The sequence below is a fragment of the Pseudomyrmex gracilis genome, unplaced genomic scaffold (assembly GCF_002006095.1).
Source record: "Pseudomyrmex gracilis isolate BER0280 unplaced genomic scaffold, ASM200609v1 scaffold_63, whole genome shotgun sequence".
Taxonomy (NCBI): Eukaryota; Metazoa; Arthropoda; class Insecta; order Hymenoptera; family Formicidae; genus Pseudomyrmex; species Pseudomyrmex gracilis.
The window spans coordinates 730,135-742,850 of record NW_018020647.1 but is presented as its reverse complement, the minus strand read 5'-3'; the positions used below and the strand labels follow the sequence as shown (position 1 = coordinate 742,850).

General features: G+C 41.7%; 1 protein-coding gene across 5 annotated transcripts in view; it reads right to left on the bottom strand.

The window, feature by feature from the left end:
* LOC109854336 (hemicentin-2-like) overlaps window positions 1-12,716 on the bottom strand; it is a 139,871-nt gene that overhangs the window by 27,303 nt on the left and 99,852 nt on the right. For all 5 annotated transcript variants that reach the window (XM_020427315.1, XM_020427316.1, XM_020427317.1 and 2 more), the window contains one exon: window positions 6,674-6,801. In XM_020427315.1, coding sequence (XP_020282904.1) covers window positions 6,674-6,801 — 128 coding nt within the window. The remainder of the gene's footprint in view (window positions 1-6,673; window positions 6,802-12,716) is intronic.

The window sequence follows — 12,716 nt, the reverse complement described above, 5'->3', positions numbered from 1 at the left end:
CGTTAAAATTACCTTTCAAAGTTTTTCTTTTATAAAAAGATACCGCTTTTTAAAAAATATTTGGATTGAAGAAACAGAGAGAGAGAGAGATAAAGGACACGTGATATAATCTACGATACTTATCTGAATAGAGTCGGACAAGAAACAGTCGACAGGCGTGAAGGAGGGACCGACAGCACTGAATATCGAGAGTTCGCAAAACGACGACGGTGAATTAGCATATTTCGCAGACGCGCGCAAGCTTTGTATCATGATGAATTTGCATATAGCAGGAGCGCTAATATTTTTTTCCCCGTCGTTCATTAGGTATGCTAGAATAACAAATATTTATGCGCGCTTTATACTGTAAAATTCATTCCACCTCGCAAAACATTCTTCGCGGATAACTTTTTCCAACAAGACACATTCTCGAAACAACGCGGAAACTTATAATTAACATTGGCTTTTGTAATTCTTCATTATTGACAAAACTCTCAATTATTATATTGAAAAAAAAAAGTCAATTTTTTATTCTTAAGATGCGAAAGCATCGTTAAATCCCGCGCTATATTTTATTTTGCGCTCTCACTGCGGGAATTGAGAAATTACCCCCTCGTCGTGTTCCCGCGACGGCGCACATAAATCTTAATGAAAAATTTGTCTCGCGAAATATCGGGAGCAGCCTTCCGAAAACGCGATCTGATAATAGAGATTGATCTGCAATGAAGCGGAAGAAAAAATTTATTTGCCGCACTGCGCGCAGTTAGGTAGTTTCGCGAGAACGCGCGTTCGAGGATGCGTTTTCGAAGATTTATACGTTGCAATTTCGAAGTTAAAAAACAATTTTAATTTAATTGCTCGTTCGAATCCCCGTAGCTAAAAGCAAGTTATTAGTTAGAGGAAATTTGTTTCACCCCTTTTCTAGAAGATATCGCGCTATCATTCGTCGTTGTCGATAGAATTATCGCGACGCGGCGTATATAATAATCGAAATATATTAGTACGCGAGAAACGTGGCCGAGCCACTCGGGATGCCAGGGCGTGATATATTAAGCGTGCATTTTCCCTAATCCAGATGTCATTAAAACAGATTATATCTACATGAATTAATATGCAAATTAGTTCGCGCGTCGTATGAAGCACGTATGTGCCTCCGTCCTTCGTCGTGTGTGCCCGCGCGCGCGCGCCCGCGAAAGTTATAACGGCGGCACGTTCGCGACTGATACGTACGTTATCTGTATATTTCGCGCTCGCGTATAATTTTCACATCATAATTCAAAAATCGACAGAAATGTCAACGCAATTTCGTCGCGTAATGTCTTTTATAAAAAAAAAAAAAAAAATAAAAATGTCAACGCAATCTCTCCCTCGAAGAAAGTTCGGGAACGCTCACACTCAGTCAAATGACATTGCCGAACTCGATAAATATATTCGCCATCAAAATCCACTTTGTGCGAGAACTTACTGTATACTATTATTATATACGATTGCGCGATTGTTTTAATCACGCGTTCGCGCGACAATCGGAGCGAACGAGATATCCGAAAAACTGAAAGAGGTTTTTCCGGCGGCGATTGATTTTACGTATATAATGTGATTAATCGTGCGCGCAATCAACAATTGCTCAACGCGACTGGATGGAAAAACTCCGCTGCAGTCGGATCGGGGCAGCGCACTTACTTTTATTACCCGCTGACGCGAAGTCGCGGCCGAGAGCCGCGTTGTGAAAAATTCCGCAGCTACGCGCTTTTACAGTTACGCAGTTTTTGTTTTTACCGCCCGGTAAACTCCACAGCGTTCAACAGAATATTTATATTCATTTTTTTTTAACTACTTCTTACTTTACCGTAATACGTAATCGCGCGTTGCGTCGTATTCGCGTGGAATATCTTATTTCGCGGAGATGTTGCAAAACTCTCGCGTATGCACAATTTTGCGAATTTATATGAAAAGCGTATACACATTGTGGAATTTCATTTCGAATCGTGAACAAAGCTAAATTCCGTCGTAAAATCATTCCCCCTCGGAGGCTGGTGCATGCGAAAAGCTCATGGAAAATGCGCGCGTCTCCGTTATATATTGTATATCACCGCCGATATTTTCTCTAATCCAGATATCGTCCGGGCCGCCTCCCCCCGGGAGTTTATATCCCTTTTGCAAATTAATATGCAAATTAATGTAAGCACCGCGGTCGCATACGGCACCGCGCACACGTAAGTATATGTGTGTATATATATATATATATATATATAATACCCCGTTATATTGTGTGTGCACGGCTCTCTGCGCGCTTCGCGAGCTCTTCACAAGTATTTAAACCGCACAGAGGCCGTTCTTTCGGCGTCGAGAGTTTACCGCAACGATTGCGCGGAAAGATGCGCAATGATAAATATCCCCAAAGCTACGAGAGGGAGAGAGAGAGAGAGAGAGAGAGAGAGAGAGAGAGAGAGAGAGAGAGAGAGAGAGAGAAAGCAAGAGGAGAGGCCGGTCAAGGGGAGCGGCCACTTGTATCCACTTCGACCGGCGCGAGTTGCACTCCTGCGCGCTCAATGTGGCCCTCCTCTTTTGTTTGGTTCGCCGTAAGAGCCGACGACATCACAACGCGATGATGATCCCTCTTCTTCAGAGAGCGTACATATCTTCCATTATTAACACGGGGACACGGGGGTCGTTTTTTCAACTCCGTTCTCCTCTCTCCGGCACTCGAGATAATCTCGAGTTTTATAAGGTCGGTAGTCGTTGTTGATTATATCAGATGATGGCAAATGTTGATTATAAATATTGCCCGTACTCATATACGCAATCGAATAAGTACACACACACACACGGACCGAATTTAACCCCGTCCCCGTCATTTTACTTGCAATTCGCAAACTAATTTATTTCTGTTGATTTTGTTCAATATTCTTACGAACGTTTTATTTTTTTTTTTGTTCGTATTGCAATCTTTTGCTTAAAATTTAATTGCCGTTAATATGTCGACACATATTGTGTGTGTTGTACCGTTATGTTATTGCTATGTGCGGTTTTTATTCTAATTGAATCACATGCAAGAACGGTTCTCCAGCCGAGTGTTCTCTGTAATAATTACAAAAGCGATACGCATTTACGTCCGCAAGTATATGCATTATTCACAGTCCATTGGCAATTGCAACAATCAACTGCAGCAAACAGTAATCGATATCAAATAAAATGAAAATTTGTCTCGCGAAGTCGTCGCGGCAAAATTATATAACGCGAACAAGCGCGAGCAACTTTGTATGCACATATGGAAACAATTTGCAAATTGTTAGTTTGACGCTAAATTTTTCTCTTCTCCGGAAAAAAAAACAGTTGATTATTTCATTCGTAACGACATTTGATTTGCAGATTCTTGTGCGAGAAGTTTCTTTTTTAAAATTATGTATTTTTCGACATTTACTTTTCGCAACACAATTCTCGGTGTAGATAGAATAAAAAAAAAAAATAAAAATCTTGTTGCCGTTTCTTCAGTTTCTCTCTTTTAAATCTCTTGTGTAAGCAAAAGGAACGGGATGTGGCTGAGAATTAAACTTCGGAATGCTTTACTCAAGGACTCGCCTTTTCGCGCCTCTTACGACGAATTGTCGCGCGTTTTATTCATCGTCACCGCTTTTCAACCTTCGTCCTCACTTTTCATCTGCATAGTTTCGACTGTCATCTCTCTTTTGGCGTGCCCGTTCGTTGTCTCTTCTCTCTCTCTCTCTTTCTCTCTGTCGATTCGGCATGGCGTTTTTCATCTCAGAACCCGACAGGACGTTGTTTCTTCTTCACCTCGGCCGAGGCGTTCCTAACGACTTCAATTTAGAGCGCGCGCTTCGTCGACGCGGTTCTCTTTCGTCGAAAACCCTTTTTCTTCCTTCCTTTCTTCTTCTGACTTTATGCGCTGCATAAATGTCGCACAAGCTCGTAGTAAACTTACGACCGTCTTCGGTGGAAAAAAGGACGCGCGCGCGGACCGCGCGCGCGCGCGCACGTACAAAGTGAATATACGGGAGGAAAGAAAGAAAGAAAGAGCGGAAGAAAGGAAACTGCCGGAAGAGAACCGTGAAAGCCGCGTTTAAACTTAACGTAATAAGATCCCGCAGCGTTAACTCCTCGCGAAAAAGACAAGTGAGATTTTGCTTTCCACAAAAGTTTTTTCAACTTTGACAAGATAACCGTTTTCACCTGCGTGCACTTCCGTGCGCGAACGCACACGTTCAGACACACCCCACGGGGGGCTGAATCTCTCCCACCTTTCCCCTTTCCCCTTTCCCCTTTGTCCGAATCGAAAACTATTTCAAATTTTGCGAGTTATTTGCGAGCTTTTGAACGTTCCTCCGAATTAAAAAATTTTTTAGCTCATTTGCCGGAGCGGGAATTCCAATTTTTCGATGGCTGAAATGTTCCCAAACTTGAAATGTTCTAGGATTACCTGATTATTATTTCGCGCGTTGTGTAGCGGGAAATGTTCTCTGTGTTTGTTTCAAATATTAATTGCGCGCGAGTTAATATGATTGCATTGTCACATATTATCCGCTGTATCGCGCTCGATTGAATTCGGAGATATATTTGAGCGCCGGGGTTTTGCATACAAGAACGCCTCGAGCATGCCAATCAAGCGCGTCTGCATCCGTGTGTCGCTTTTTCTTATTCTCTTGTGCTCAGCTTCCGAAGCTGCGCATCATTTCGTGTTTCCACGGTTTCCGGCCGGTCTCATCTCCAATCAAGCGTCAGACGTATATATATATATATATATATATACACATAGCCTCGATTTCGTTGCAAGGCTCGGTACTACGTGGAGCGCATCGAGAAGATTCATCCCCCTGTGTTCGCGATATCTATGGAGACGTCGAACGTCGTTTATCGATACAAGTCAGGAGCCTTCCGGAAACGTATCGCGGATTTACGCGACCGCTAACGTGGATACATCGCAGCCTGTGGAGCGTGTTATTCTCCATTACCCGCGTCTACCTATAGACTTTTGTACATACATATCCTGTGTATCGTGTGTGCGTTGCACATGTGTACAAATCGCCGTTGTAATAAATTCGAAAAGCCCCAGGACGGGACGATCCGACACGAAGACGGAAACGCTGTTTTGACATCGCCGCGCCGATTTAATTGAAATTTTAACTTTCGCCCGTCAGACGCACACACTACGCCACGCTCGACCGATCGTTCCGTGTGTTTGCGTATTTCGGCCAAGTGAATTATCGAGTTCGCTATCGCGCCAATTCATCATGGCGAGAAAACGCGTTACCGCCAGATTTCGGCTGATCAAGCAAACCAAGGATCGCGCGTAAATCATTCTTTTGTGATTTTACGGGTCGCAACGTCGTGTGGTATGAACTATATATGCGCATCTACCACTATAAATTCCTTCCGCACAATAGCGATACGGAAAAGATTCATATCTGAATCAAAACACACTTCTGTGTTCATATATACATTTCAAATTTAATATATATATTTAAAGTAATTGAATAATCGGCAATTGAGTCATCGCTCAGTTATTAAATTGATAAAATTAAAATTAAAATTAAATTTAAAAAAAAAATTAAGCTAACAATATTATATTTAAAAAAAAATACTATATTAAAAAAATTAATTTTATGAAATTTAAATTTAATTAATTATAAAACTTGAAAATTTTTATTTACTTAATAAAGAGTAATAAACAGAACAAATTGAAAGAAAACTTACAGATACTCCGCGGCTTAATTCAATGACTCGTCATAATTTTTTCACCGTAGATATAGCAGAATTATAAAAATGATTCATTTTCAAGGTTAAAAAAATATATTTCTATCTAACGGTCCGACTCAAATCCTGAAAAAAAAACTCGTTATCTAAAAATAAGTATCAGCAATGTATTGCCACTATATATTAACAACAGACTCTCTTACGGAAACGCGAAAATGATCTGCGCTGGTCCGGTTAGAACTTAGCCGACGAGAACAATGGCCGCGGAGTTGCGCGGAAGTTTGAAGCGACGAGAACGAACGTTTGTCGCGATACGTCCTGTAACGTCCACTTCCGGCCAGGACAAACTTATTTGAAAGTTTACGCGCTCGTACGGTAAACGAGGAAAAGTCGATTGCCACAGGTTTCGAGAGGCGGAGCGGGAGCAATGAAATGCCTTCGAGTTACGATATAGCGGCGCGCACACAAGTTGCAGCTCCTCCTTCTGTGTCGGACGTTTGTTCGTCGTTCTGTTTTTCAATTTTCGCAATCGCACCTAAAGCAAACGTTGCCGCGCTTGTATCCCAAAACTTTATCTCGTTTTCGGAAGAACAATTCCGCTTTTGCACTTACGCTCAAGAATGTATGTTCTGTTTTCGATCTGCGTTCGAAAACTTTCTTTTCTTTATGATTCGCTCACAAAGAATTTGCCTACACACGTGTACAACTGACGAAGAGTGTTTCAGAAACGAGAAACAAACACATCTTGACACTCCACTGATAAAAGCTTCTTCCTTTCTGTTATCACACAACTAATCAAATTGCTTTACCAAACAGACGCACGCACTCTTGTCAAATAAACCAACATGCAAGTGTTGCATTTTTTCTCTGTATGTGTGAAATACAAATGACAATTACGATATCATTACATTATATTTGAGACACACAAAACTCAAGATATATATCTCGTTGTCGATAAAAAAAAAAAAAAAAAACAATAACGTACCTTTTGATCTTTCTGCCAAATGCACTGTCCTCTCTTTCCGAGAACCCGACACACCAGCTTCGCGTCCTGACCAGGATTGACCTCGGTATATTGCGGCGTTTCTTCAAATTGTTGGATTCCATGGCAGACTAAAAGCAATGAAATAACGGGAAACAAATAAGTAAGAAAATTGACGCGTTGCAGTTTGCATGCGCGCGCAATGAGCGAGCGGTTTATTAAAATTGCGCGCGCGCCACACGCGCGCATCGATGGTTTCCATTTCGCGCGGCTATTTTGCTAATTGAACGTTCATTTTGTATTCTTTATGGAAAACGTGAGAGAGACGTGTGTGTGTTTTTTTTTTTTTTCGTTTTTTTTCAACAACAACAACAACAACAACGCAACTAAAATACCGACAGAGGAGGATGAAGGCAAGATATATAAGCACGGTTTAGCCGGGCATTAAGGCAGCCCTGCAATCTCGTTAAAGTTGTTATTTAATTCGCAACTTCGCAAACTCATTTAACTCGGCCTCGTGCTAAGCTACGATCTTCAGTTTTCACCTTTTAAGTTTACCGATAAATTGTATTTAGTCGCTAATCGAATGACGGCAGACGCGACGCGACGGCACTGACTTCGACGACGATGCGACGATGCATGCAAGAGACTTGTGTATCCTTGCAGGCATTAATCGCAACTCGTTTAGTCCAACGTTAATTACTTTCTCGTCGCTCCCCTCCCAAGTGTTCTTCGAATAAAAAAAAACTAAATCGAACAAGTGTAATACCTAAATATGATTAATTGCTTTAAATTGCATCTCTCTTTATAGGACATCGATGAAAAAGAGATAATCATAAAATCGATGGGGGTTCAATGAATTTTTGTAATGTTAATATAATGCGCGCGCACACACACGTTTCTGGCAATATTAAAACGAAACAAAAATAATGTATCGAAAGAAAAATCTATTTCGAATCAAATTGTGCAATTGATAACTCTTTTTTTATTTTGTTTGTTTTTTTGAAAAGGAAATTGTAACGCGAGTAATTAGCTTCAGAAATAAACATATCAATTTTACACCAGCCACGCGAAATGCAATACGGACTCATTGTCGCGCGCGTTGCCAGAGGTTATATGAAAATTTCAGAATCGCAATGCGCGCTTTTTGTCGGATTGCAGCGTTAAAAATTCAATTTTTCACCGGGGCGGAGATGATTAATAAAACGCACTGCCGCGTCGCACGCGGCTCGCGGAAATAACGTTGCAAAATTAACACAAGCGCGCGCTCAGTTCGCACGAGATCCGGGCAGGCGCCTACAAAAGTATTTACAAATGCGAAAGAAAATACGCAGCACATGCTGTTTGATAATGCTATTATGATATTCCACGGAAATTTCTTCTCGCGCAATGAAATTCAACAGTATTAAAAAATACATTTTGAAAAAAGTCATTATCAAAGTGAATTTCATCGAATATGCGCAGCGACGAGAAATTTATAACTTTATTTGTTGAGAAAGAGAGAGAGAGAGAGAGAGAGATTTCTCTTATAAATCAATGAAGATGTAGAAGATGTACGATCTCTCATGAGGAAGTTTAATTCCTCAGCTTAACGTGTCGTCGCGGCGACGCAGTGCCGTCAGCGATTCATATCAGCGGAACGGAAGTGGCGCGGCGGTTGGCACAGCGACGGACGACGCGGTTTCTGGAGAAAATGCCGCGCCGGCGGAGAATAAGACAAAACTCAAGGATCCCGTCGCAACAGGTTCCGTAAAGTAAATTCGAGGCTTTGGCGCCTCGCGCGCGCGGCGCACACGCTCCGGCTGTTAATTGTGTTTGTACGCCGAGGCGACGAGCTGTACTTTGCGAGCGCCGTGCAAATACACTTGGACCGAAATTGCAGTGCTTTCTATCTACAATAATAATTACGACTGCAGTCCCGAGTAAAGTCAAATAGATACGGACAAATTACCGCAGCGTTAGAATAAGGAGTGGGATAGGGCAAATTGAAATTGTAGCACAAGCCATTTCAGGATATTAACATCAGCTTGTGTATTATTATTTTTTTGCTCGCGCGCGAGCAGACCAGGTGCTTAACGCGCAATTTAATCCCCGTCGAAAACGATGACACTTTATATATTTACAGAACAGACCTATATTCTGTAAATGTTTTCTTTTTTGTCCAATTAACAGTATACACATATGTATATATATATCGACATGTAAAAAGAATGACAGAGAAGATATTAAACAACTATAGAAAATATAGTTTTTTTTTTTTGTACGGACGCAAAACAAAAAAATACAAGCTTGCAGAGAAAATATCATAAATTCTTGCAGCCGCGCGTGTCGGGATGTAATGTAGTACAACTCCCGGACGCGCGCGCGAGTAACTAACTAACTTTGCTCACAGAAATACATCTCATTTTTGTGTGGAAATAGGGCACGCGCGCGGTCTAATAAATTCATTTGTCAAAAATTAAGCCAGGCAGTGGGAACAGAGATGAAATGTGACATATTAAAACACATGGCGCGGAGTAGGCGTAAATCCATTCCGTTGTATTTGAAAGGAGAAAATTTGCGCGCGATATTTATAACACTTTTCTTCAAATATTTTTATTTTTTAATACAACAGAAAGAGAAGGAGATATCGAGTTTTACAAAGTTGATCTTATACGGCGCGAAGATGCGCTCAAAAACAATTTATGTGCGAAGTCGAATTAAAAACTAAAAGACGTAATTACGGATCTACTTTTCCAACTGTAGAATGTCAATGCAGCACGTGTCTGTTTTTTTTTTTTTTTTGTTCCAAGGTATTTCCATCGGTTCGACGGAAATTCTCTAATTCGGGTTGACTTTCAAAGCGGGTTTTGGCACGAACACAAACCCGCGCGGAAGTCGCGCCCTCCCCGCGCGCACTATTCGTTAATTTCGTTTGCAATTCTACGCCGGGCAATGCGCGACCTCGATCGCTGACCCTCAAACGTGGCGGTTCCGAGGGGATGGAAAAAGTTTCGGTGGCGCCGCAAATTTGCTTTGCACGCGCGACCAATATTTGAGAACACGAAGAGGTGTGGGGAGGGAGCGAGAACGGAGGGATGAAAGAGAACGGAGGAAAAACAGCCGTTTCGCTCTCGCCAGACAGACCGACGCCGAAGTATCCTAAAAACACGGCTGTTCTTTCCTGTCTTTTCCGTGTTTCACGCGTTATTTACCTCTGGGCGAGACCACGAGACCCACGTCATCGCTGAATAAATAAATCTTAAGAGTCGAACGAAATTCTTGTGTAAATATATTAATAAATTCCCCGATGACTATATCATCATCTTTCGACTTATGGTTAATTAAAATTTTATTAGACAGCGGTGAATTAAAATCGCATTAATTAGACAACGAGACCGGCCGCTTGTGTATCGTTGGAGAGAACTATCGTATTACGCGCGAGAGAGGAAATAGGTATATCGCGGATACAGAAAATTGATATGTCCAGAACACGCGGACGTTCGTCAGCGTTAAATTTTCAGAATTCGAAATTCGATGCGAAATCTTGAAGAAGCGAAACTCCGAAAGAGAACGTTGCACGAAAAAAAAGTACAGTTCGCGTTTGCTGTATAAATGTACCGATATATATATATATATATATATATGTGTGTGTATACATTTACACTTTTATCGAAACGCGAGAACAATTTTAATCGAGCGACTTTAAATCATCTCGCGTGCGAACCTGTGAAAATGTGTACGCGCGCATTTGAAAGAAACCGGTGTATTATTTTTCTCGTTTGTTTTTCTATTTTTTTTCTTGATGTGAACGACGACGTCGTCGGTTAATCGCCCAATTACGTGGGCGCGCGCTCGCGCCTCACGCGAAGGTTCGTGAAAAATGCAAAAATTGCGCGCGATAACCGAAAATGCAAACGATCCGATAACGTTGACCGACGTGTTGACGATGCTAAGTATTCGTAATGCAACACGCATAATGGATTAACGCAATCCTTTCGGCAATGCGGCGCGATATTGATCGACACGGCGCGTCCGTTCCGAGAACCTGACGTTCAATTGAGATGAAAGTTTATTGCTGGCCGCGATGTTACACGCGCGAATAACGCCGCGCGTTTAAATGCGAATCCGAACATGAGGGATGAAACGGACTGTCGAATATCGCGGAATAATACGTGCGCGCGCCTCGAATCGGATACGCTATTAGATTATACATCCGAAATTTTTGCGAAAATCACGCAAGATGATAAGCGCACGCGCGCGACAGCCGATGTTTCCGCGCTTCTCTTTCGAAAAAAAGACAAAAATACAAAGTGTTTATCGCGGTTTTGTTGCAACATGATTCCCATCGGGCTCCGCTAAACATGCGAGACTCTATATTGTTTTTTTGTTTTTTTTTTATTTCGTGCACCTAGATACGCTCACCGGCTTTCTTTTTCGACACGGGACGGGAAAAACCATCGCGCGCAAAGCTTCGTTCAAACATTTGCGCAAAAATATGTAAATTTTTCGGTGTATAATTACACGCATTTTTCGACCGCGCGTCCATGTTGACGTTCGAAATCCCGGGTGTAAGAAAAGTTTGCGGAGAGTTGTTGCAGTTGTGTGTGGCGGTCGCGCGACAGGCGATTGTCGTGAAAACCTTCGTCGCGTTTTCACGCGACGTGACGGAAAAACAACAGAGGAGAAAGGAGAAGAGCCGCTGCTGGATGAAAACGTGAAATATCTATCGGAAACTACAAGCGCGCACAGGATGAGTGAAGTCACCAATATAACGCGCTCCTGTGCAATGAAAAACTGTCACGAAATATAGAATATATATATATATATATACAGGTATGTGTGTATTGTACATACACACGTGTGTCAATTTGCTTTTTGTTTTTAATTTCTCACAACAATTTTACTGTCGCACGACAGAAGAAGTGCAATATTTATTATTGGCGAAATTCGTTCACGGTGTTTTGTGCAAAAACAGAAGAGGTGAGAAAAAAATACAGAACGCGACACACACATAATGTTTGCGCATTTGCGCGAGTTTTTCCGAGGCTGGACATCGCCGGCTAAACAACGGGAGGAACGGAAACGGAAGAAAATTCTCGAAAAAGTCTCTCGCGGCTTATCGCAGAGAGAGAGAGAGAGAGAGAGAGAGAGAGAGTGGTATTTGTTCGAACCCAAATAAAGATAGATAAAGAAAAATCAATTCTTTTTCTGTCGCGCTAGCGGTAATACTGACTTATCGAGAAACTAAAACAAATGATTTATATACCTTCGTCCGTGTGTCAAATCACGCGGATTGTTTTTTATCTAAATATACCGATCGTTATATACACATATTGATATCCGGTTTCGCAACGCTCGCGTATTTATCGCTGCGTCGTCGTCGTCGTTGTCATCATCGAGCAATCATCATCATCATCATCGTCATCGTCATCGATTCGAAGCACGCATAACTCGGGGAATAACCCGAGTTCGTCTCTATATTAGCATTGGCGCGTCCCGGCGGCTGTCAGCGAATAATTAATCGTGAGCAGGAACAAAGGCTCCGGTCTAGATTTACAGCGAGACACGCGCCGGCACATTGTAATATTTATAAGCACACAAGGCAGATACGCGATGTTTTCAGAATTATGCCCGCTGATGTATAATGTAACATGGAGTCGCGACGTAATACGATGTGCATACTCCGCTCCGCTGACAGCACGTGGCTCTAACGGCTGTAATAAATATCAGCTATAAACAACTGAAAATGATAATGCGCCTTATTATGTGTGTGTGTGTGCGTGTGGTTGTCAAAACTTCAGAATAAAAATTACTGCAGAAATACGCGCGAGAGACCAAGAGAACTTGGAATATTATCTTAAATTATTCTACGAATTATTGTATTTTTTACAACTGTGATAAAAATAACTGACAAGAATATAACATGTGTGATTAAAATTTGAGATTAATATTCATTGGTAACTCTCGCGAGTTATTCGCATTTGTTAGACGTTAATTTGGCGATTCTCTCTCTCTCTCTCTCTCTCTCTCTCTCTCTCTCTCTCTCTCTCTCTCTCTCTCTCTC